At 48.2% G+C, this 26,284-nt stretch overlaps 2 protein-coding genes across 2 annotated transcripts in view; one reads left to right on the forward strand and one right to left on the reverse strand.

Annotated features, from left to right (window-relative positions):
- Positions 1 to 20,317, forward strand: part of LOC128423863 (EH domain-containing protein 3) — a 42,620-nt gene extending 22,303 nt beyond the window's left edge. The window contains exons 2-6 of the mRNA XM_053409413.1: positions 1,574 to 1,750; positions 7,248 to 7,345; positions 14,184 to 14,596; positions 16,704 to 16,868; positions 19,567 to 20,317. Of these exons, the coding sequence (XP_053265388.1) occupies positions 1,574 to 1,750; positions 7,248 to 7,345; positions 14,184 to 14,596; positions 16,704 to 16,868; positions 19,567 to 20,094 (1,381 nt within the window). The 3' untranslated portion in view covers positions 20,095 to 20,317. The remainder of the gene's footprint in view (positions 1 to 1,573; positions 1,751 to 7,247; positions 7,346 to 14,183; positions 14,597 to 16,703; positions 16,869 to 19,566) is intronic.
- Positions 1 to 26,284, reverse strand: part of TWSG1 (twisted gastrulation BMP signaling modulator 1) — a 194,694-nt gene that overhangs the window by 135,067 nt on the left and 33,343 nt on the right. The gene's annotated exons all lie outside the window — the stretch shown is intronic.

The following is a 26,284-nucleotide window of genomic DNA, read 5'->3' on the forward strand; positions in this document are numbered from 1 at the left end:
AGCACCTTCTGTCGTCGTCGCTGCCTATAACAGTACGCAGAATATTAACTTGCTGGCATGTGATTCTTCCACCGGTTGCGAGTACATCCTGTTTTCACTGCTGTGTTTTCTAAGTCTTTACACTGGTATAGATTGTGCCTCACAAGAAATTCCTTGTCTATCTCTTTCTGCCCCCCTCTCCTTCAGCCATCACCCTAGTACAATGAAATCCTTGTTCTTTTGAGATCTTGGGTACAAATTGCTCAGGTCTCCTTGGGTAGGGGGTGTAAATGATACTGCTCAGGTGTGTTTTTTCCACTGCACCTGTGCAGGCTGGCTGCAGGTTTTGTCTTTTGTGCGTCAAGTGTCCAGCTTTCGTTCATATTTCCTGGTCCGCTTGTCCTGGGGGCTTGGGAAGGGGGTTTCGGCGCTGTGTACGGCAGAATGTCGTTGATGCAAAAATAGTTCATTGCTGGTGGATAGCTCAAGGGCCAGATTTAGGTTTGATGAGGCCCTCGGCTACCGAAGGTAATGGGCCCCTATATATGTCCAGCTGCCCTTTGTCAACGACAAATTGTCACTGTTTTTTGTATTACAGTGGTACCTTGGGTTACATACGCTTCAGGTTACATATGCTTCAGGTTACAGACTCCGCTAACCCAGAAATAGTACCTCGGGTTAAGAACTTTGCTTCAGGATGAGAATAGAAATCGTGCTCTGGCGGCGTGGCAGCAGCAGGAGGCCCCATTAGCTAAAGTGGTGCTTCAGGTTAAGAACAGTTCCAGGTTAAGAACGGACCTCCGGAACAAATTAAGTACTTAACCTGAGGTACCACTGTACATGAAATCAATCAGTAGCCATAAGACTCGTACCCTTAGTCTATGCTGTCTGATCATTAGTCGACAAGCACTCTTTAATATTAGATAACAGCGGGGTAGACAACCTAAGGACCATTGTCCCTCAGACCATGTCGTAGGCCGGACTGTATTTTGAAAAAAATATATGAACAAATTCCTATGCCCCCCAAATAACCCAGAGATGCATTTTAAATAAAAGCACACATTCTACTCATGTAAAAACCCCAGGCAGGCCCCACAAATAACCCAGAGATGCTTTTTAAATTGAAGGGCACTTTCTACTCATGTAAAAATACGCCAATTCCCAGACTGTCCATGGGCCAGATTTAGAAGTTGATTGGGCTGGATCCGGCCCTTGGGCCTTAGTTTGCCTACTCATGATTAAAACAAACCAGGTTTTGTAAGCTGACAGCAAACCATAGCTTCAAATGGTGTGTTGTTGGCAGTAACAAAACCATAATAAATGTGATTTTAAAAAATCACAATTTAATAAACCAAAAGGTAAAGGGACCCCTGACCATTAGGTCCAGTCGCGGACGACTCTGGGGTTGCGACGCTCATCTCGCTTTACTGGCTGAGGGAGCCGGCGTACAGCTTCCGGGTCATGTGGCCAGCAGGACTAAGCCGCTTCTGGTGAACCAGAGCAGCGCACGGAAATGCCGTTTACCTTCCCGCCGGAGCGATAGCGTCTTAAGTGGAACCAGTGGCACATCTCATGCTTTTATGTCTGTTTCCAGGTACCTCCTCGAGCAAGAATTCCCCGGTATGAGAATTGGTCCAGAGCCCACGACGGACTCCTTCATTGCCGTGATGCAGGGCGATGTGGAAGGCATAATTCCTGGGAATGCTCTGGTGGTCGATCCCAAGAAGCCTTTCAGGAAACTGAATGCCTTTGGCAATGCCTTCTTGAACAGGTCAGTGAGGAGCACTTGCTCTCAAGAGATATAATAATAATTATTATTATTATTATTATTATTATTTATTATTAAAACAAAAAATTTTTTTCCTTCCAGTAGCACCTTAAAGACCAACTAAGTTAGTTCTTGGTATGAGCTTTCGTGTGCATGCACACTTCTTCAGATACACTGAAACAGAAGTTGCCAGATCCTTCTATATAGTGAGAAGGTGGGGAGGGGTATTACTCAGAAGGGTGGTGGGAATGGGTGATTGGCAGATAGCGGATCCGGCCCTCGGGCCTTAGTTTGCCTACTCATGATTAAAACAAACCAGGTTTTGTAAGCTGACAGCAAACCATAGCTTCAAATGGTGTGTTGTTGTGAAGGAAATAAGCAGCTATCTGCCAATCACCCATTCCCACCACCCTTCTGAGTAATACCCCTCCCCACCTTCTCACTATATAGAAGGATCTGGCAACTTCTGTTTCAGTGTATCTGAAGAAGTGTGCATGCACACGAAAGCTCATACCAAGAACTAACTTAGTTGGTCTTTAAGGTGCTACTGGAAGGAAAAAAATTTTTTGTTTTGACTATGGCAGACCAACACGGCTACCTATCTGTAACTATTATTATTATTATTATTATTATTATTATTATTATTATTATTTATTTATTTATACCCTGCCCATCTGGCTCAGTTTCCCCAGCCCCTCTGAGCGACTCCCAGTCAAATGTTAAAAACAATACAGCATTAAATATTAAAAACTTCCCTGAACAGGGCTGCCTTCAGATGTCTTTTAAAGATAAGATAGCTGCTTATTTCCTTCACATCTGAAGGGAGGGTGTTCCACAGGCCCTCTGTCTGGTTCCCTGTAACCTTACTTCTTGCAATGAGGGAACCGCCAGAAGGCCCTCGGAGCTGGACCTCAGTGTCCGGCTGAACGATGGGGGTGGAGACGCTCCTTCAGGTATACAGGACCGAGGCCGTTTAGGGCTTTCAAGGTCAGCACCAACACTTTGAATTGTGCTTGGAAATGTACTGGGAGCCAATGCAGATCTCTCAGGACCGGTGTTATGTGGTCTTGGCGGCCTCTCCCAGTCCCCAGTCTAGCTGCTGCGTTCTGGATTAATTACAGTTTCCGGGTCACCTTCAAAGGCAGCCCCACGTAGAGCGCATTGCAGTAGTCCAAGCGGGAGATAACTAGAGCATGCACCACTCTGGCGAGACAGTCTGTGGGCAGGTAGGGTATCAGCCTATGTACCAGATGGAGCTGGTAGACAGCCGCCCTGGACACAGAATTGACCTGCACCTCCATGGACAGCTGTGAGTCCAGAATGACTCCCAGGCTGCGCACCTGGACCTTCAGGGGCACAGTGATCCCATTCAGGACCAGGGAGTCCTCCACATCCGTCCACTCCCTGTCCCCCAAAAACAGTACTTCTGTCTTGTCAGGATTCAACCTCAATCTGTTAGTCGCCATCCATCCTCCAACCTCCTCCAGGCACTCACACAGGACCTTCACCGCCTTAAAGATAAAACTTTATTCGCATTATCCAACGGCCATAGCAAAAGTAAAACATTACAGTATTCGCAGAAAAGGAAATTTGATATAAGAGCACAATTTAAAGTCCCGAATCAGCCGTCAGTTAGTACGACATGGCAGGGGCCAACCAGGTCGTGAAGATCTCAAGCTCCTGGCTTGGCTACCTCAGGTTGTCCCCAGATGAGATAGCAACCCATCCCCACCGAGAACAGAGGAACACTATAGCTCTACCAAACAGACCCCCGCTGATAGAGCAAATGGGAGTGGTTTTTTAGACAAAAAGGCCTCCTAGACAAGGTGGAAATGATGGAAACCGGTCTCTGTGGGAACAGGGTCTAAAGTTGCTGTCCTGGAACATAGCAGGCTGGCTCACAAAGAAGAATTTGTTGTTTAGTCGTGTCCGACTCTTCGTGACCCCCTGGACCAGAGCACGCCAGGCACTCCTGTCTTCCACTGCCTCCCACAGTTTGGTCAGACTCATGCTGGTCTCTTCGAGAACACTGTCCAACCATCTCGTCCTCTGTTGTCCCCTTCTCCTTGTGCCCTCCATCTTTCCCAGCATCAGGGTCTTTTCCAGGGAGTCTTCTCTTCTCATGAGGTGGCCAAAGTATTGGAGCCTCAGCTTCAGGATCTGTCCTTCCAGTGAGCACTCAGGGCTGATTTCCTTCAGAATGGAGAGGTTTGATCTTCTTGCAGTCCATGGGACTCTCAAGAGTCTCCTCCAGCACCATAATTCAAAAGCATCCATTCTTTGGCGATCAGCCTTCTTTATGTTCCAGCTCTCACTTCCATACATCACTACTGGGAAAACCATAGCTTGAACTATACGGACCTTAACCAACACCTAATGTCCTACCTTATGTAATTTGACATCCTCCTCCTCCAAGAGACATGGCATAGTGACCCTATAACGCTTAATGGCTATAGTTGCCATTCTTTGCCTGCCACCCCCTCCCTGAGGGGAGGAAGAAGAAGACGAGGAGGAGGAGTTTGGATTTGATACCCCGCTTTATCACTACCCAAAGGGAGTCTCAAAGCGGCTAGCAATCTCCTTTCCCTTCCTCCCCCACAACAAACACTCTGTGAGGTGAGTGGGGCTGAGAGACTTCAGAGAAGTGTGACTGGCCCAAGGTCACCCAGCAGCTGCATGTGGAGGAGCGGGGAAGCAAACCCGGTTCACCAGATTACGAGTCTACCGCTCTTAACCACTACACCACGCTGGCTCTCCAGGAAGGCCCAGCGGGGGTCTAGCCTGTTTTATCTCCACAGTGCTAGACCATATTACAACAGCTTCATCCACTTGCAACTCACTAGGAATGGCCGTCCTACTCAAACTAAGGAGAGCCTCTTTATTGCTGGTTAACGTCTATATACTGCCATGCCAGAAAAAAGCTACCATTAAGGCCCCTTAAGCAGATTTAGAGTCCTGTATAGAGTCTCTCGAATCCATCCATCTGGTTGTTCCGCTCTGCTCTCGAGAGCTGCTTTATAATGCAACACAGTGATAATGCTCTTTGGAACTCCCTGCCTGTTGACATCAGGCAGCAGGTGCCTTCCCTGTTTTCTCTTTTTGGCGCCTGCTGCAAAAGTTATAGGGACGCGGGTGGCGCTGTGGGTTAAACCACAGAGCCTAGGACCTGCTGATCAGAAGGTCGGCGGTTCGAATCACTGCGACGGGGTGAGCTCCCGTTGCTCGGTCCCTGCTCCTGCCAACCTAGCAGTTCGAAAGCATGTCAAAGTGCAAGTAGATAAATAGGTACTGCTCTGGCGGGAAGGTAAACAACATTTCCGTGCGCTGCTCTGGTTTGCCAGAAGCAGCTTAGTCATGCTGGCCACACGACCCGGAAGCTGTACGCCGGCTCCCTCGGCCAGTAAAGCGAGATGAGCGCCGCAACCCCAGAGTCGGCCATGACTGCACCTAACGGTCAGGGGTCCCTTTACCTTTACCTTTACAAACGTTCTTGCTTAGGCAAGCCTATTCAGATAGGTAGAATGCCAACGTGTGTTTCAATCAAGTTTTTAGTTTATCTTTGATTCTAATGATGTTTCGAACAGTTTTTGTGTGTGTTTGTGTGCTGTTTTGAGGCAGGCGCCGAAAGGAACAATGTTTTTTGTGCATGCCTTTGTCGCTGGCCAAATTTGCCTCCTGACTTTCCTGGCATTTACTTAGCCCCAGTGCTCTCTCAGATGCTAACTAGCAGGTCGGACTCCTGCCGCGGCAAAGGCTTAAAAGCAGGACAAACAAACCCTTGTGGCGAAACCCTAAATTTAACACATGAAAATATTTTTCTCGGCGGCTGCCTTTTAACTGTCGGAAGAGGGTGCAGAGCGTGGTGGAAGACAAGTCTTAGCAGGGGGGCCTAGATCTGATTTATTGTTTGGACAGCTAAATAATCAAGAACATTTCCTTCCAAAACATCAGGGCCAAGTCCAGGAGGCTGGTATGAAAGGGAAAGAGATATTCTGCTGTCTGCCGGTTACATACGGGGCCCACCATGGTGGTGTTCGCCATGTAGAGCATTAAACGAGTAGTTGTTTCTGAGTTTGGATTTCAGGATGAATTTTTCCATTTGGATTTCATTATTTTTCTTTGCTGGATTAATACCCCACCTTTTTCTCCAAGGAGCTCAAGGTGGCATGTTGTTGTTGTTGTTGTTGTTTAGTCGATTAGTCGTATCCGCCTCTTCGTGACCCCCTGGACCAGAGCACGCCAGGCACTCCTGTCTTCCACTGCCTCCCGCAGTTTGGTCAAACTCATGCTGGTAGCTTCGAGAACACTGTCCAACCATCTCGTCCTCTGTCGTCCCCTTCTCCTTATGCCCTCCATCTTTCCCAGCATCAGGGTCTTTTCCAGAGAGTCTTCTCTTCTCATGAGGTGGCCAAAGTCTTGGAGCCTCAGCTTCAGGATCTGTCCTTCCAGTGAGCACTCAGGGCTGATTTCCTTCAGAATGGAGAGGTTTGATCTTCTTGCAGTCCATGGGACTCTCAAGAGTCTCCTCCAGCACCAGAATTCAAAAGCATCCATTCTTCAGCGATCAGCCTTCTTTCTGGTCCAGCTCTCACTTCCATACATCACTACTGGGAAAACCATAGCTTTAACTATACGGACCTTTGTTGGCAAGGTGATGTCTCTGCTTTTTAAGATGCTGTCTAGGTTTGTCATTGCTTTCCTCCCAAGAAGCAGGCGTCTTTTAATTTCATGGCTGCTGTCACCATCTGCAGTGATCATGGAGACCAAGAAAGTAAAATCTCTCACTGTCTCCATTTCTTCCTGTTCTGTTTGCCAGCAGGTGATGGGACCAGTGGCCATGATCTTCTTTTTTAATTCCCAACAACAAGACTGTGAGGTAGGCTAGGCAGAAAGACTGTGACTGGCCCACGGTCACCCAGGGAGCTCGTGACCAGGTGGAGATTCAAACCCGGGTCTCCTAGGTCCTAGTCTGACAATCTAGCCACTGGGCCACACTGACTCCATTGGGCTTGTTTTTACGGAGGATCATAAGGTCAGCGTTTCGAATCCCTGCGACGGGGTGAGCTCCCGTTGCTCGGTCCCTGCTCCTGCCAACCTAGCAGTTCGAAAGCACCTCAAAGTGCAAGTAGATAAATAGGTACCGCTCCAGTGGGAAGGTAAACGGTGTTTCCGTGCGCTGCTCTGGTTTCACCAGAAGCGACTTAGTCATGCTGGCCACATGACCCGGAAAAACTGTCTGTGGAAGCGGACAAATGCCGGCTCCCTCGGCCTGTAAAGCGAGATGAGCGCCGCAACCCCAGAGTCGTCCACAACTGGACTACACTGTCAGGGGTCCCTTTACCTTTACCCTTTAGTCTTCAGCACATGGAATGCGTTTCAGTGGAGAACTTCAGAGGAAAGCCAGTGGGCCAAGACTTAATTCTCACCCCATATATTGTCCATGTTCTGTCCCTTGTACTACTTCGTTGTGACATTTTTCTTCTGCCTTTCCACCCCTTAGATTTGTTTGTGCACAGCTGCCAAATCCAGTTCTGGAGAGCATCAGTGTGATTGACACTCCGGGGATCCTTTCCGGGGAGAAGCAGAGAATCAGCCGAGGTAAAGTGAAAGCAGCAGCTTCTGTGGAAGGGACTGTCATTGCTGATGAGTAAAAGCTTAAGCATGTTGCAGAATTCCCAAACGATAGACCAGAGGCAATTGATAACTTCATCCAGCAGAGCTCTACAGCTACTGAAGGCAAATCAGCATACAGTAGAACCTTGGTTTACGTTGCGAAAGCAGCAAACCCGGAAGTATTTTTCCGGGTTTCGTGCATGCGCAGAACAGGCACCTCCCCTTGCGGAAACCTCTGGATCCGACCAGAGCTCCGGAACGGATCCCGTCCACAACTGGAGGTACCAATGTAATGGACACAAATCCAATACATTCAGGATTGGCCCTGTCCATAAGACATCCAGTTGCAGCAGACTTAACTTAAACTTACAATTACTCATAATAAGTCTAAACCAGGGGTCAGCAAACTTTTTCAGCAGGGGGCCGGTCCACTGTCCCTCAGACCTTGTTGGGGGACGGATTATATTTTGAAAAAAAATGAACAAATTCCTATGCCCCACAAATAACCCAGAGGTGCATTTGAAATAAAAGCACACATTCTACTCATGTAAAAACGCCAGGCAGGCCCCACAAATAAGCCAGAGATGCATTTTAAATAAAAGGGCACATTCTACTCAAGTAAAAACACCAGGCAGGCCCCACAAATAAGCCAGAGATGCATTTTAAATAAAAGGGCACATTCTACTCAAGTAAAAACACGCCGATTCCCGGACTGTCTGTGGGCCGGATTTAGAAGGCGAAGCCCAGGAAAGTAAAATCTCTCACTGCCTCCATTTCTTCCCCTTCTATTTGCCAGGAGGTGATGGGCCCAGTGGCCATGATCTTTGGGTTTTTTTATGTTGAGCTTCAGACCATATTTTGCTCTCTCCTCTTTCACCCTCATTAAAAGGTTCTTTAATTCCTCCTCACTTTCTGCCATCCAGGTTGTGTCATCTGCACGTCTGAGGTTGTGGATATTTCTTCCGGCAATCTTCATTCCAGCTTGGGATTCATAAATAAAATCTTGCTCAGGGTTTAAAGTCATCCTTTGTGGCTTTTTGAACCCTTGGCTGAGCAAAGTTTCACTCCAGTGCCACGTTGAATAGCGACTGCTGCCAGGGGTGCGTTCTCGGGTATTTAAAAGAAAAAAACGTTTTCTATAAATACCTATCGCCCGTGTTGGTTCGGCTATAAATAGGCTTCTCTCTCGGGGTCTATCGATAATTGCCTCTGCCCCTGACAGCCTTGATGTTTCTCACTATGTTGGCCTGGATTTCTCTTTCCAAATGTCCCTTTTCTGTGCTCGTTAGTGAGCCAGGCCTGTGTGTGAAATGAGGCTTGACCCATTTTGCCGAGTCCTCCTGACCTTTCCACTCGCCCTTGAAGGTGAGAGAGACCGGCCAACTCTGAAAATTCATCAAGGCTCCTCTTGCGAAGGTCGCCTGTCCCTCCATCGGCCTCTGAACCGCTAACGGACTCTGGAGCAGTAATAATAATAATAATAATTTATTATTTATACCCCGCCCATCTGGCTGGGCTTCCCCAGCCACTCTGGGTGGCTTCCAACAAAATATTAAAATACTGTAATACATCAAACATTAAAAGCTTCCCTAAACAGGGCTGCCTTCAGATGTCTTCTAAAAGTCTGGTAGTTGTTGTTCTCTTTGACATCTGGTGGGAGGGCGTTCCACAGGGAGGGCGCCACCACCAAGAAGGCCCTCTGCCTGGTTCCCTGTAACTTGGCTTCTCGCAGGGACGGAACCACCAGAAGGCCCTCAGAGCTGGACTTCCGTGTCCAGGCTGAACGATGGGGGTGGAGATGCTCCTTCAGGTATACTGGGCCAAGGCCGTTTAGGGCTTTCAAGGTCAGCACCAGCACTTTGAATTGTGCTCGGAAACGTACTGGGAGCCAATGTAGGTCTTTCAAGACCGGTGTTATGTGGTCTTGGTGGCCACTCCCAGTCACCAGTCTGGCTGCTGCGTTCTGGATTAGTTGTAGTTTCCGGGTCATCCACGTAGAGCGCATTGCAGTAGCCCAAGCGGGAGATAACCAGAGCATGCACCACTCTGGCGAGACAGTCTGCGGGCAGGGAGGGTCTCAGCCTGTGTACCAGATGAAGCTGGTAGACAGCCGCCCTGGACACAGAATTGACCTGCACCTCCATGGACAGCTGTGAGTCCAAAATGACTCCCAGGCTGCGCACCTGGTCCTTCAGGGGCACAGTTACCCTATTCAGGACCAGGGAGTCCTCCACACCAGCCCGCCCCCTGTCCCCCAAAAACAGCACTTCTGTCTTGTCAGGATTCAATCTCAATCTGTTAGCTGCTAACGGACTCCAGAGCAAGAACATTTCTCCTTTTGTGGCATGCGGGGACAGTCTGAGAAAATCGTTTTGCCAACCCAGCTGTCTGTTTGGAGAAGGGCTCTCGGGGAGATCACTTGCCTTGCATGCAGAAGGCAGTAAATCACATAAAGTAAATTATTTTAAAAAATCAACACAGGATCTGCACAGGAGTGCCAGGCCTAATGAGCGCAGCAAATCCTCTTCCGTAAGTCTTGCCCCTGGGGGTAGTTGCAGAGACTGAAGACCTCTGCCTTCACCCAGCTGCCTAAGTCCCCCTTTTTTTAAAATAATGGTTTTTATTAATTTTCAGTTACAATAATCCAATAAAAGCCACATTATCACAATACCGACTTTGTTGTTCTTTAGTCGTTTAGTCGTGTCCGACTCTTCGTAACCCCCTGGACCAGAGCACGCCAGGCACTCCAGTCTTCCACTGCCTCCCGCAGTTTGGTCAAACTCATGCTGGTAACTTCGAGAACACTGTCCCACCAACTCGTCCTCTGTCGTCCCCTTCTCCTTGTGCCCTCCATCTTTCCCAACATCAGGGTCTTTTCCAGGGAGTCTTCTCTTCTCATGAGGTGGTCAAAGTCTTGGAGCCTCAGCTTCAGGATCTGTCCTTCCAGTGAGCACTCGGGGCTGATTTCCTATAATACAATTAAAAGAGCCAGTTATTAAAAGTCCAAATTAAACTACTTTAGGTGACTTCCTGTGTGCTGGATTTCAGGGTGCCAAATTCATATTTCTTTCTGCTTCCATAATCTTGATTAATCCAATTACAACAGTTCTGATCTTGCTCCTTCGTTCAGCAGCAACTGGTTTCTTGACTTTCATACGTAATTGCACATTTAATGAATTTTATTTCTGCAAGAGGAGCTTGCATCCTATAATATTTCCCTGTGTGAGGTGTTTATTTCCCATTTGTTTCTTTCTTTTGTGATCCAGTCAAACCCAGCATCTCTGCTCTCAAGGGCTGAAATTTCGGCTGCATCACACATGCCATCCTTTGTCATTATGGCAACAGCAAATTCTGCTGTGCGGGCATGGGGGGGTGAGCACTCTGCACATGCTCAGGTGCTCACTCTCTAAATGAGGGGGGGGGACTGATGGGAGCAGTAGTCGAGAAACACCTGGAGGGCACCAGGTGGCAAAGGCCTGAGTTAGTGAGTCTTAATGTTAGTATTGGTAGGGACGCGGGTGGCGCTGTGGGTTAAACCACAGAGCCTAGGACTTGCCGATCAGAAGGTCGGCGGTTCAAATCCCAGCGACGGGGTGAGCTCCCGTTGCTCGGTCCCTGCTCCTGCCAACCTAGCAGTTTGAAAGCACGTCAAAGTGCAAGTAGATAAATAGGTACCACTCCAGCGGGAAGGTAAACGGCGTTTCCATGCACTGCTCTGGTTTGCCAGAAGCGGCTTAGTCATGCTGGCCACATGACCTGGAAGCTGTACGCCGGCTCCCTCGGCCAATAAAGCGAGATGAGCGCCGCAACCCCAGAGTCAGCGACGACTGGACCTAATGGTCAGGGGTCCCTTTACCTTTAATGTTAGTATTGTTCCTGCTCAGCAGCCTTTCTCAACCTGTGGGTCCCCAGATGTTGTTGGACTACAACTCCCATCACCCCTAGCTAGCAAGGCCCAGAGCTCAGGGATGGTGGGAGTTGTAGTCCAAAAACATCTGGGGAGCCACAGGTTGAGAACCGCTGCAATACACATTGTCCGTCTCCTTATGTGAACCATTTAACTGGTCAGTTCTTGGAACAATTAAGACTGGGAGTGGTGCTTTTGCTAAGCGCTGACTTGGCCTTGCCAGAAAACCTTTCCAAGGCCTGTTTGATCAGCGGCAGGTGCCAACACTGAGAGCACTTTTAGCAAGTTTGCCTTTTAAGCGTCGCTGTCCGAAGAAATGAGAAAATCTGAAATTGTTGACGGACCCGGTATGGTTGCAAAACCAACAAATTATTGGGGGTCAATACTGGAATATTTAATATTTTGGAGAGAGAGAAAAACTAATTTCCCTTTCTTAATAAATCGTTCAGAATCCCGAAGCATAATAATTATAATTATAATTTATTATTTGTACCCTGCCCATCTGGCTGGGTTTCCCCAGCCACTCTGGGCGGCTTCCACAAAGACCAAAAATACGCTAAGATGTCATACATTAAAAAATAATAATTCCTGTTCTTTTCGGAATGATTTTTACAGGGCCTCTTCCAACTCTACAGTTCTTATTATTCCATATGTATCCAGCTGCAGCAATTGAGCCAGAATGACCCCTTCCTGTGCAGCAGCGTAGAGAGATCTGAATCTGGGTCGTACAACGAGCCCTTGAGCGAGACTTGAACTTGGGACATGCCCTGCTCTGCTTTGTCTTAATGCAAATGTTAGTTCTGGAAGCCTGACACGCAAGCATCTCTTTTCCCTTTGGCTGAGAAAAGCAGGGCAGATGTAAGGCTGTGAAAAGCCGCTTGTGCAATTGTCCTTTGGGATTTGCTACAGCCAGAGTATTCCCACTGGGTCCTTTTCTGCTATTTGTTAAGTTTTTCCTTTGGAGAAATGAGCAGCGGCTCTCGCCCTGGAGCGGCAGTTCCTGGCTAGGAAGAACATGCATAATTTTGCACCTTTATATACAGTGGTGCCTTGGTTCTCAAACGCCTTAGTCCTCAAACAACTTGGAACCCAAACACTGCAAACCCGGAAGTCAGTGTTCCAGTTTGCGAACTTTTTTGGAAGCCGAACGTGCTCCGTTTTGAGTGTTAATACTTCCAATTTGAGTGCCACACTTTAGTTTAAAGTGTTAAGTTGCAGCCTGTCTGTTTTTGCTATTTATTTTGCGTTTTTGTGGCTCTTTTTCTTTTTGTGTGGAACCCAGTTCAGCTACTGATTGATTGTGTGACTTCAGTACATCGTTTAATGCTTTCATTTTATGGATCAGTGGTCTCGTTAGATAGTAAAATTCATGCTAAACTGCTGTTTTAGGGGTTTTTTAAAGTCTGGAATGGATTAATCCATTTTGCATTGCTTTCTATGGGATAGCGTGCTTTGGTTTTGGAACGGTAGTCTCGTAATCTGGTGAACCGGGTTTGCTTCCCCGCTCCTCCACATGCAGCTGCTGGGTGACCTTGAGCCAGTCACACTTCTCTGAAGTCTCTCAGCCTCACTCACCCCACAGAGTGTTTGTTGTGGGGGAGGAAGGGAAAGGAGAATGTTAGCCTCTCTGAGACTCCTTGGGGTAGTGATAAAGCGGGATATCAAATCCAAACTTTGCTGCTGCTTGGCCTGGGACCTCCAAGATGTTTTTGTTTGAAGACCGTAAAGTCCTCTGTGGGACATTAATTAAACATTAAAAACTTCCCCAAACAGGGCTGCCTTCAGATGTCTTCTGAAAATCTTGTAGTTGTTTTTCTCTTTGACATCTGGTGGGAGGGCGTTCCACAGGGTGGGTGCCACCACCAAGAAGGCCCTCTCCCTGCAACTTGGCTTATTGCAGTAAGGGAACCCCCAGAAGGCCCTCGGAGCTGGACCTCAGTGTCCGGGCAGAACGATGGGGGTGGAGACGCTCCTTCAGGCTGAGGCTGTTTAGGGCTTTCAAGGTCAGCACCAATACTTTGAATTGTGCTTGGAAACGTACTGGGAGACAGTGTAGGTCTTTCTAGTCCAACCCCCTGCAATGTAGGAATATGTAAGGTAAAGGTAAAGGGACCCCTGACCATTAGGTCCAGTCGTGGCCGACTCTTGGGTTGCGGCGCTCATCTCTCTTTACTGGCCGAGGGAGCCGGCGTACAGCTTCCGGGTCTTGTGGCCAGCATGACTAAGCCACTTCTGGCAAACCAGAGCAGCGCACGGAAACACTGTTTACCTTCCCACCAGAGCGGTACCTATTTATCTACTTGCACTTTGACGTGCTTTTGAACTGCTAGGTTGGCAGGAGCAGGGACCGAGCAACGGGAGCTCGCCCCGTCACGGGGATTCAAACCACCGACCTTCTGATTGGCAAGCCCTAGGCTCTGTGGTTTAACCCACAGCGCCACCCTCATCCTTCAAATGTAAAGGATAAAGGTAAAGGGACCCCTGACCGTTAGGTCCAGTCACAGACGACTCTGGGGTTGTGGCGCTCATCACGCTTTACTGGCCGAGGGAGCAAGCGTTTTGTCTGCAGACAGTGTGACTAAGCCGCTTCTGGCAAACCAGAGCAGCGCACGGAAACACCGTTTACCTTCCCACCAGAGCGGTACCTATTTATCTACTTGCACTTTGACGTGCTTTTGAACTGCTAGGTTGGCAGGAGCAGGGACCGAGCAATGGGAGCTCACCCCATTGCGGGGATTCGAACCGCTGACCTTCTGATCGGCAAGTCTTAGGCTCTGTGGTTTAACCCACAGTGCCACCCGTGTCCCTGTAGCTGCCCCTTATGACATGGATGTCCTTAGCGTTTTGAGCTCCACAACTGACGGAGCCATCCCTGATGTTCTGACGGGACTCCCCTTCTCTCCTGCCCCGACGTAGGCTACGACTTCGCCGCCGTCCTGGAGTGGTTTGCAGAGCGGGTGGACCGCATCATCCTCCTCTTCGACGCCCACAAACTGGACATCTCAGATGAGTTCTCCGAGGTCATCAAAGCCCTGAAGAACCACGAGGACAAGATGAGGGTGGTGCTCAACAAGGCCGACCAGATTGAGACCCAGCAGCTCATGAGAGTCTACGGGGCGCTCATGTGGTCGCTGGGGAAGATCGTCAACACGCCCGAGGTCATCAGGGTCTACATCGGCTCCTTCTGGTCTCACCCGCTCCTCATCCCCGATAACCGCAAGCTCTTTGAAGCCGAGGAACAGGACCTCTTCAGGGACATCCAAAGCCTGCCCCGAAATGCAGCCCTCCGGAAACTGAACGACCTCATTAAGCGGGCAAGGCTAGCCAAGGTGAATGTCTGTCTGTCTGTCTGTCTGTCTCCCCAGTGGCCTATTCCTTTCTTTTAATTTTTTTTAAATTCAAAATTATAACAATATATTATCCAAAAACGTATCATCCTTGTCCCCCCCCCATTTTTCCTCCCTCCCACACAAAACCCACCCACCCCCACCCTCACCCCCCGACTTCCGTCAGTTTCCAGTCTTTGGTTTCTCTAAGAATGCTGTTTTCTGCATGTTACAAAGTTGTATAGATCCTCAAACGATTTAGCTGATCATTATCAATAAAAGGTTTGTGAATGTTTATTCAAAACCTGCCAAGGAGTCCAGTTCGCTTTGTTGCGTCTTCAGATCCTTTGTAAAGGGTTCCCATTCATCCTTAAAGTCACAGTTATCCTTGTCCCGTAGCTTGTGTGTTAGTTTTGCCAGTTCTGCGTAGTCCATCAATTTTTCTTGCCGTGGTTCTTTAGTTAGGGTTTCTTCAGTCTTCCATCCTTGTGCTACCAGAACTCTCGTGGCTGTTGTCGCATACATGAAGATGTTTTTCAAGGGATTTTCGGAAGTAGGTGCACAAGGAAAGCTTTTCTCTGCACACTTGGTCAGTCCCAGAGATTAGCCCAGCATTCCTCAAACATGGGTCTCCCAGCTGCTGTCGGACTACAACTCCCATCTTCCCTAGCTTCCAGGACCCAGTGGTCATTGATGATGGGAGTTGTAGTCCGGCGGCAGCTGGAGACCCACATTTGAGAAAGGCTCCTCTAAGCGCCACATCACGCTGGCTCTGGTTATACAGTGGAACCTCAGTTTTTGAACGTAATCCATTCCGGAAGGCCATTCAGCTTCCGAAACATTTGAAAACCGAGGCAGTCTGCAAATTTACAGAGAAAATTGATAAAAATTCAGTGGTACCTCAGTGGAAGCCGTTCGACTTCCAAGGCGCGTTCAGAAACGGAAGCGTTTACTTCCGGGTTTTCGGCGTTCGAGTTACGGAACATTCGTCAACGGAGACGTTCGAAAACCAAGGTACCGCTGTAATTTTGCAGTTACAGGCTGCTTTCTACCCCTTTTTTCTGTTTGTCCTCATCATGAGACTGAGGAGAGCTTGACCTAAGGGACTGAGCTGCGCTCAAAGCACCCAAGAAATGTCACGACGGAAAAAGTATTTTGAAACGGAGTGTTGCGAGGCGTCTGTTTCGTCCTGCGTCCTGCTCAGAAACATGCAAAATAACATAAAATTCAACTGTGTCTACCTGAGAACCAGTGTGATGTAGTGCAGCCTTCGCTAACTTGAGGGCTTCCAGATATTTTGGATCGCAGATCCCATCAGCACTATAAAAAGATGGTTTGGGGAAGATGCTCAACATACCTTAGATTATCAGGGACCCAGGTTTGAGGAAAAACTGGGCTAGAGAGCCAGACTAGGACCTGGGAGACGGGAGACAAATCCTGACTCGGCTGTGAAGCTCATTGGGTGAGCTGCTGTCTCTTAGCCTAATCCACCCATAGCTGTCAAGTGTCCCTTATTTGGCGGGACAGTCCCTTATCCCGGCCCCATGTCCCGCTGCTGTCCCTTATTGATGAGGCTTCATTTGGCTGCTGGCTGGGCTTTCTGCCTTTGGCTCAGAGGGGCTCAGAAGTTGAACATACCTGTGCCCGGCAAATCCCTTATTTTGGCTGCTGATCTCTTATTTTCAAATCTGAAAATGACAGCTATGAATCTACCTCGTAGGGTCATTGGGATTAAATGGGAAAGAGGGAATCACCTTGAGCTCTTTGCAGAAATAGAGGAGAATATTTGGGCAGGAGGGATGGAGAATGAGGTGTTGTTGTTGTCTAAAAAAACACAAAATATTTAGAAGAAGAAGAACTTTATTATTACGGTCACAGACCAGTTCCAGGTCACTTCATAAAACACAACAGGGATAAATTGAATTGCAATTGGGTAGAACAGAGACAATTCAGATATAGCGGCAATTAAAAAATATATATTAAATCTTGGTCACTAAAATGTAACATAAAATTATCATTTAAAACCTGAATCATTTTGGTAGCACAGCTTGTTCCCTAAGTTTCATGGCAGTCGCAAAGTATTTACACCTCCCTTCTGTGATGTCCTTAGGTCCACGCCTACATCATTAGCTCCCTTAAGAAGGAAATGCCGTCAGTGTTTGGGAAGGATAACAAGAAAAAGGAGCTCGTGAACAATTTGGGCGAGATCTACGGGCGCATCGAGCGGGAGCATCAGATTTCGCCGGGAGACTTTCCCAATCTGAAGAAGATGCAGGTGAGTGCCAGGAAAAACAAAGCTCATCTGAGAACCGGGACGGAAAACTCCTCAGTTTCACTTGCACGGAGGGAGGTCTGCGGCAAAAATGAACTTTGCTGCCCACCTCGGCTAGAACATTCCGGTTTGGAAGGGATGCTTTCGCCCAGAAGAGAAATCTCATTTTCAGTTCAGATTATCGTTCCGGAGAGGGGGGGGGAGCACAGCCTGCCTTCCAAATTGCAGAGTCAAATTAATCATAGAATTGTAGAGTTCGAAATTGGGGACCCCCGAGGTCCTCTAGTCCAACCCCCTGCAATGCAGGAATCTCCACTGAAGCATCTGTGATAGAGGGCCATCCCACCTCTGCTTTAAAATCTCCAAGGAAAGAGAATCCACTGGAGGAAGTCCCATCCTACTGTCAAATGGCGATTGCTGTCAAAAAGCTCTTCCTAACCTTGAGTTTGAATCGCCTTTCCTGTAATTTTAATCTGCCGTCATAATCAGAATTATATTTCATACCCCACCCATCTGACTGGGTTTCCCCAGCGTCTCTGAGAAGCTTCTGACATAATAAAGACACAGCAATATGTCAAACGTTAAAAGCTTCCCGATACAGGGCTGCCTTCAGAAGTCTTCTAAAAGTTGTGTAGTTGTTTATCTCCTTGACATCTGCTGGGAGGGCATTCCACAGGGCGGGCGCCGCCACCGAGAAGGCCCTGTAACTTCACTTCTCGCAGGGAGAGAACCGCCAGAAGGTCCTCGGAGCTGGATCTCAGTGTCCGGGCAGAACGATGGGGGTGGAGACGCTCCTTCAGGTTTAATGGGCCAGAGCCATTTAGGGCGTTAAAAGTCAACTCCATCGACAGCCCTCCAGATATTTGAAGAGGGCTATCCTTTCACCTCCCAGTTTCCTCTTCCAGGCTAAACGTACCCAACTCCCTCGACCATTCCTCATAAGGCCATTGTTCTCAAAGGGTGTGGCACGCCACAGTGGCGTGGTCGGATGTGATGGCAATTGTGGCAGGAAGATTCAAGGACAATCAAAAGAAGTGTTCAAACGTTTCAGTGTAGTATAGTATCAAAATAATTTTGGGGGATATTCAACCAGAACTGGGACACGGGTGGCGCTGTGGGTTAAACCACAGAGCCTAGGACTTGCCGATCAGAAGGTCGGCGGTTCGAATCCCCGCGACGGGGTGAGCTCCCGTTGCTCAGTCCCTGCTCCTGCCAACCTAGCAGTTCAAAAGCACGTCAAAGTGCAAGTAGATAAATAGGTACCGCTCCGGTGGCAAGGTAAAAGGCATTTCCATGCGCTGCTCTGGTTTGCCAGAAGCGGCTTAGTCATGCTGGCCACATGACCCGGAAGCTGTACGCCGGCTCCCTCGGCCAGTAAAGCGAGATGAGCGCCGCAACCCCAGAGTCGGTCACGACTGGACCTAATGGTCAGGGGTCCCTTTACCTTTACAACCAGAACTAGTATCCAGGCCTCTCTTTAAGAGCATTGGCTGTTCTTCTGTGCTTCTCCACAACGTATTTTCGTGAAAGGGATTTCCAACTCTGACAAATAGGAAAGATCAGAAAAGAGAAAGCTTTCTTTGTGCTGATGAGGGGATGGCAGTTAGTTTGTCTCAAGTCAGACCTAATAGAAGTGAGATTACGCTGCAAAAGCCAGTTCACGCCTCTCATTAAATCTGCAGGATACAGATAGGTATATTTTCAAAACCAAGCACTGCTAGGGGTTGTTTCTCCCCGCAACCAAACGTATTTCTTGCCAATTTAAAAATCAGTGTGGCGGATTTTTATTCCTCAGGGAAAACGTTTGAGAACTATTTCTCAGGAGGCTTGGTTATAATAAATAATAATAATAATATTTTATTTATATCCCGCCCTCCCCAGCCAAAGCAGCTAACGACAGTAAAAATAGCACAGTTTACATAAAATCACAGTCAATTAATTGAAATCAGTTCAGAATCAAATTAATGGCAACCATTGGGCTAGAGTTCTATGAAGATTACAGAAGGAGAGAGGGGGTCAGACTGTGCCTTTGCCAAAGGCCTGGTGGAACAGCTCTGTCTTGCAGGCCCTGCGGAAAGATGTCAAGTCCCGCAGGGCCCTGGTCTCTTGTGGCAGAGCGTTCCACCAGATCGGGGCCACAGCCAAAAAAGCCCTGGCTCTGGTCGAGGCCAGCCTAACCTCCCTGTGGCCCTGGACCTCCAAGGTGTTTTTATTTGAAGACCGTAAGGTCCTCTGTGGGACATACCAGGAGAGGTGGTCCCGTAGGTACGAGGGTCCTGGACCATATAGGGCTTTAAAGATTAAAACCAGCACCTTAAACCTGATCCTGTACTCCACCGGGAGCCAGTGCAGCTGGTATAGCACCGGGTGAATGTGATCCTGCCGCGAGGACCCCGTAAGGAGTCTCGCCGCGGCATTCTGCGCCCGCTGGAGTTTCTGGGTCAGTCTCAAGGGCAGCCCCACATAGAGCGAGTTACAATAATCAAGCCTGGAGGTGACCGTCGTGTAGATCACAGTGGCCAGTGACCAGGAAAGGGAGGTGTCAAAGATTACACCCAAACTCTTAACGGACGGTGCTGGCACTAATTGTGCCCCCACAAGAGATGAGAGTTGCCCCCCAATCCCATATCGTCCCGACCCAGCCAAAGGTGATTGCGGTACCCTCTCTTAACGCTGAATTGCCCATCGCTCTGTCTTTCAGGAGCAGCTACACGGCCAAGACTTCAGTAAGTTCCAGCCCTTGAAGAGCAAACTGCTGGATGCCGTTGAGGATATGCTTGCCAGCGATATCGCCCAGCTGATGGTGCTGGTGCGCCAGGAGGAGTCCCAGCGGCCCGTGCAGATGGTGAAAGGGGGCGCCTTTGAGGGCACCCTGCATGGCCCCTTTGGGCACGGCTACGGCGAGGGCGCCGGCGAAGGGATCGACGACGCCAACTGGGTGGTGGCCAGGGACAAGCCCATGTACGACGAGATCTTCTACACGCTTTCGCCGGTGGACGGGAAGATAACCGGCGCCAACGCGAAGAAGGAGATGGTGAGGTCCAAGCTGCCGAACACTGTCTTGGGCAAGATCTGGAAACTGTCTGACATCGACAAAGACGGGATGCTTGACGACGAGGAGTTTGCTTTGGCCAACCACCTCATCAAAGTCAAGTTGGAAGGCCATGAGTTGCCGAACGAGCTCCCGTCTCACCTCATCCCTCCGTCGAAGAGGAAACTGACAGAGTGAGAGGGTGGCGGGAAGGAATTGTGGGGTGTTGGGTGGGTGGGTAAATCAAATATACCTAATTGAGATGCGGAGATGTCTTTTGGCTTCCAATAATGTCCAGGTGTGGTGAGGAACCTGGTGCAATATTTTGGAGCAGGCGTGAGGATCTTTTGACCTTCCAGATGTTGTTGAACTGCAACCCCCTGGTTATGTGAAACGTATTCAGTAAACACACAAGACGTAACCGGCTGTACGTTTGAAAAAAATAATATATACTATTCATTGTATTGAATTGTAGATTTCAACAGAAGTAGCTCATAAAGTTCAATGAGAAATAATAATTAATAATAATAATAATATATTATTTATACCCTGCCCATCTGGTTAGGTTTCCCCAGCCACTCTGGGCGGCTTCCAACAAAACACTAAAATACAATAACCTATTAAATATTAAAAGCTTCCCTAAACAGGGCTGCCTTTAGATGTCTTCTAAAAGTTTGGTGGTAGTTTTTCTCTTTGACATCTGGTGGGAGGGTGTTTCACAGGGGAGGGTGCCACCACCGAGAAGGCCCTCTGCCTGGTTCCCTGTAACCTCACTTCTCGCAATGAGGGAACCACCAGAAGGCCATCGGCGCTGGACCTCAGTGTCTGGACAGAACGATGGAAGTGGAGACGCTCCTTCAGGTATACAGGGCCGAGGCCATTTAGGGCTTTAAAGGTCAGCACCAACACTTTGAATTGTGCTCGGAAACGTACTGGGAGAAAAGTAGAAGACCCAGTGGATCAGTTCAGTCTCTTAATCGGTTTATGCATAAGGTCCATATATGTGAAAGTGTCTATCCCACCTGTCTGTTCGTAGAGTCCAACAATCCACACCAAAGGTTGTTGCAGTTCTACAGAATCTTTTCACGGAGTCTAAGACAAGGATTTCCGGAATATTAGCCTTGTTTCGCCGTCCTAGGCTCCATCAGTAGTACAAACTCTAGGTAATGCAAAGAAATACAATAAAAAACGTCAACAACCATACATACCATATATGATATCACAGGACAGTGGATCTTATAGCATAGTAGTAGCTGCTGTAAACAGCAACTTTTACAGAGTAGAATTATATGCACAAGCGCAATACTGATTCAACAGGTGTTGGCAATCAACAGATCCAAAAATTTCTTTCTTAAAGTGACCCATATGGCACCGCAAAAGTAAAACAAACTTAATCCATACTCAGATGTTACACATATAAACAGTAATGCACCTCATACAAAAATGTAATCAAATATCAGATCTAAAGTACTATGCTATAAGATCCACTGTCCTGTGATATCATATGTGGTATGTACGGTTGTTGACGGTTTTAATATTTTTGCTGTAAAAATGTGTGAGATTACGATATTGCATTTATTTGCATTACCTAGAGTTTGTACTACTAATGAAGCTTCTACCTTTTTCGTTGAACTTTACGAGCTACTTCTGTGGAAATCTACAATTCAATACAATGAATAGTATATATTATTTTTTTCAAACGTACAGCCGGTTACGTCTTGTGTGTTTATTGAAGTGCAACCCCCAGCGGCCAGGGATGGTGGGAGTTGCAGTTGCAGAATTGTGGAGTTGGAAGAGGAATCGCAGCTAAAGCATTCCTGACAGATGACCGTCCAAACTCTGTTCCAGAGCCTCCAGTGAAGGACAGCCCAACACCTTCTGAGGGAGTCCATTCCACTATAGAACAGCTCTCACTTTCGGAAAGTTCTTCCTGATGTTTAGTCGGAATCTCCTTGTAATTTGAATCCATTGTTTCGGGTCCTTATCTCAGGAGCAGCAGAAAACAAGCATGCTCCCTCTTCCATGGGACAGCCCTTGAGATATTTGAAGATGGCTCTCATATCTCCTCTTTTCCAGGCTAAACGTACCCAGCTCCTTCAACCGTTCCTCATCAGGCATGGCTTCCAGTCCCTTGATTATCCTCTCAGGGGTCGGCAAACTAAGGGCTGCGGGATGGATCAGGCCCAATTGCCTTCAGGATCCGTCCATAGCTGGCAAACGTCCCTTATTTGGCGGGAACGTCCCTTATCCCAGCGCTGTGTCCCACTGCTGTCTCTTACTGATGATGTCCCTTAAATTTCCCGGGTTTCAAAGGAAGCAGCTCCTCTCCCTCCCTCCCTCCCTCCCTCCCTGCCGGCCAGGGAGGAGGGAGGCTCCAACTGGGTTGCTTGGCTGCGTTGCTCACCCAATAAGGAGTCTAAGAACGACTGGGGGGTGGAGCTTGCATGCCTTGTGCCGATCAAATCGGCCGCGTTGCTTGGGGACTCGCCTTTGCTCAGCGCTTCCCAGCGGAGAGGTGACGGTGGTTTTCCTTGCTGCCTCCCCTTTGCCGGGTTGCTGCGCTGTGGGAACCACCGCTTGAGGCTTATTTTGGCTGCTGATCGCTTATTTTCGAGGCTGCTGGTCCCTTGTTTTCAAATCTGTAAGCTGACAGCTATGGACCTGGCCCGCGGACTGTCCGTGGATCAGTGTGGGGATCCTGTTCGTTCGGGTTGCGCCATTCCCCCCCCCCCCGCGCCATTCCATTTCCACACACACCGCTCCTCCCTCCCTCCCTCCTCCCGGTTTCTCCCTGCCCTGCCTAGAGGAGGAAGGGGGCTGGCTGAGCGCCATTTTAAGCAGCCCCTCTCCGGAGCCAGACCTTTTGCGCCGCTCATCTTACCTCCGCTGCCACCGCCCTGGTGCTCCTGTGGGCCAGAGAGCGATGTGGACGAACTCGCTGTGCCTACTCACGAGAAACGGCGGTGGCGGTGGCAGCCCCTGGGAGGTAAGCGCAGCGGCTGGGGCTGGAGGTTGGGGGTGAGGAGGAGAACTGTTTGCCCCCCTCGCCTCTTCCTCCAGCTCCCCTACCAGTGACGCTTCTCTTTTGTTTTTCCCAAAAAAAATTTATTGGTTTTCCAAAATTTTCAAACATACATACATCTTAATTATACTTAATCCAATCTTAGTAACATTGTTAAGTGACTTCCTCAAATCCCCCTGGCTGAATTTCAGCGTATATCATTGTAACAGCTTTCCAAAAACCAATTTTCTCATAAAATTAACTTAATCGCTTAACATCTTTCTTTTCATTTTAACTTGAAACATGTTATTCTCTAACAATACATATTTAAATCCTAAGCCTATCTGAGATTTGCAGTTTTTTCCAATTAAGTTCTCTTAACATATTTAACTAAATAGTCTTTGAATTTCATCCATTCCTCCTGGTAGTCCTCCTCCTTCTGGTCACGGACTCTTCCGGTCAGGTCGGCTAGCTCCGAAAAGCCCATTATCTTCATCTGCCATTCCTCCACTGTTGGGACTTCTTGTGTTTTCCAATTCTTAGCTAACAAAATTCTAGCAGCAGTTGTGGCATACAAAAACAGTCTAACATCTTTCTTGGGCACTGCCAAACCTTTTATTCCAAGAAGAATGGACTCTGGCAGTGATGCTTCTCCGGCCGGCCACAAGGTCTGAGGGACAGTGGACCGACCCGTGGCTAAAAAATTTTGCCCACCCCTGCCCCAGCTTGTCAGTATCCTTCTTAAATTCTGGCACCCAGAACCGGACACTGGACTCTGGTGCAGGAACATCTGGAGGGCCAAAGGTTTCCCTTGCCTGCCGTAAAACATTCAGTACTCCGTTCTCACCCCAGTATGCAATTAACTCTTCCCTGGTGACGTCCTTGCTTCCTGACAATAATGTCTTAATAAGAACAAAGTGGTGTGAATGAATGAACCCTTAGTAGGCTGTGATTGGGGTTGAGCTTCTGTCATTGTTCATTGTCGGATGTTCCTCTTGAGTTTGGCCCCAAGAAAAGCATCAGAATCTCCTGCGGGTCCCAATCCAAGGCCCTTTCGGTGCTTCCAAAGGCGGCTTCTCACGTGCAATTGCCCGTCTCGTGGGCAGATTGAAAACCTGCCACGTTTTCCCATTTTTCGGTCTGGTTTTTCCACCCCTTCCCACAAAAATCCATTAAGAGCAGAATAGCAATGCAATCTCCTTCGCGGGGGGGTGGGGATCTCGCTGCAGTAGGGGGCTGAGGAGTTGCCCCCGGAGGTGGGTGACACATTTGAGAGCCCCGCCCCCTTTTTCTATTGGTCCGCTGTGCATTTCCTGTTCCAGAGCCATTTCCTGTCTTTCCCCGAAACTCTTGTCCCCTCCATTAACCGCTTCCTGAACTGAAGATTCTTCCACCTTCAGTTTAGCTATTAATTAGGAGGCTGCATTGAAAGTGGCAGGGCTTACTTCCGAGTAAGCACTGTAAAGTTACAGGCCTCTAAACCAGTGTTGTAGGCACTCCTTAAATATATATATATTTGGGAGGGGGGGGGTTGCAATTGCACTATGGAAAATCAATGCAGCTCAGAAGCAATGAAGATCAAGCTGGTAGATTTCCTAGCTGGGCTGTGAAACTTACCAGGCTGAATTCTGGAACTGGCTGGGTTTGGTTGTCTGATGAGATCTACTCTTGAAATTGAGAGCTGGGCATTCTCTGGCGAAATCCTTGCAAGCTCGGTTGTTCACTCAGAAATCAGTTTAGATGCAGTTTGCTTACCCTGTAATACGTGAGACGTAACCGGCTGTGTTCTTAGATAAATAAGATATACTATTCCTAGTATCAAAATTGTAAATTTCAACGGAAGTAACTCATAAAGTTCAACGGACGAGCAAAGCAGAAGACCCAGTGGATCACATCATTAAGTCAGTTCATGCATAAGGTCCATCTGTGTAATAGTGTCCACCTGTCTGTTCATAAAGTCCAAACCATCCATGTGAAAGGTTGTTACAGATCCACAAAATCCTTTCACAGAGTCTAGACAAGGATTTCCGGAATATTGGCCTTGTTTCGCCGTCCTGGGCTTCATCAGTAGTTAAAGCTCTTAAGTAATGCAAATAAATACAATATCATGATCTCACACATTTTACAGACAGGTGTGAGTTACTTCTGTTGAAATTTATAATTTGATACTATGAATAAAAGGACTCCTGACCATTAGTTCTAGTCGTGACCGACTCTGGGGGTGCGGCGCTCATCTCACTTTATTGGCCGAGGGAGCCGGCCTACAGCTTCCTGGTCATGTGGCCAGCAGGACTAAGCCACTTCTGGCAAACCAGAGCAGCGCACGGAAACGCCGTTTACCTTCCTGCCGGAGCGGTACCTATATATCTACTTGCACTTTGAGGTGCTTTTGAACTGCTAGGTTGGCAGGAGCAGGGACCGAGCAACGGGAGCTCACCCCGTTGCAGGGATTCGAACCGCCAACCTTCTGATCGGCAAGTCCTAGGCTCTGTGGTTTAACCCACAGTGCCACCCATGTCCCAATACTATGAATAGTATATCTTATTTATCTAAGAACACAGCCGGTTACATCTCGTATGTTTATTGAGGATGCTTTATGTGACCATAGGTTGGTTTGTTGTTACCCTGTTATACGGGCGGCATTTTAAAAACAAAACTAGAGCTCTTTTAACTATTATTTTTGCGATTTCCCTTAGAACAACCGTAACCAAACAAGGGTGCCCAAACTGCCGCTGAGAACTCCCACTTCAAAATGTCTGGAGAAGAGAGTGGGTGGGCATGGCCAGTGAGCAGTCGGGAAATGTGAGCGGGCAAAGGTGCCAACCAGCTCTGCCATGCCCACTGGGTGAACGCAAGATGCACACGCACCTTGACTCTTGAAATGTGGGTGACCAATGGCAATTCTGCTCCTAGCTTTCGGTGGAAGAGCAATTATTGGAAGCCCTGAGAGAGCCTTCTGTATGGAAGCACCCTTAGATGACAAATACCTCTGGCTGAGACTGGTGCTTCAAAGACACACCTTGGATCTGAAGTATTTATGTTCAGCAGTCTTCAACGTTCAGTCTTCCTGTCTGTTGTCTGTCTCCTTACTCTTTATTGAGTGCACGTAGTGCAAATCTGTACGCAGAATAACTCCGCGAAAGGCGAACAGTGGACCTGTGTTAGCCATAGGAAACTTCCCCTGGTCACTTGCATTTTCTTGTAAGACCTCGGCTGAAGGTGTTGCGTTAAGACTCTTGATGTTTTAGAAATTCAGGGTTCCAAACGTCATTCCGGTGAACACTGCACCGGATTTGCAAGCACTGCCGGGATCATTGTGCGATGCAAATCTGAAAATGGTGTTGTCGGCTTTGCACATAAGAAGATAGCAGAGCAGTTTTGATCTCC

This window comes from Podarcis raffonei, chromosome 12 (assembly GCF_027172205.1).
Source record: "Podarcis raffonei isolate rPodRaf1 chromosome 12, rPodRaf1.pri, whole genome shotgun sequence".
NCBI lineage: Eukaryota > Metazoa > Chordata > Lepidosauria > Squamata > Lacertidae > Podarcis > Podarcis raffonei.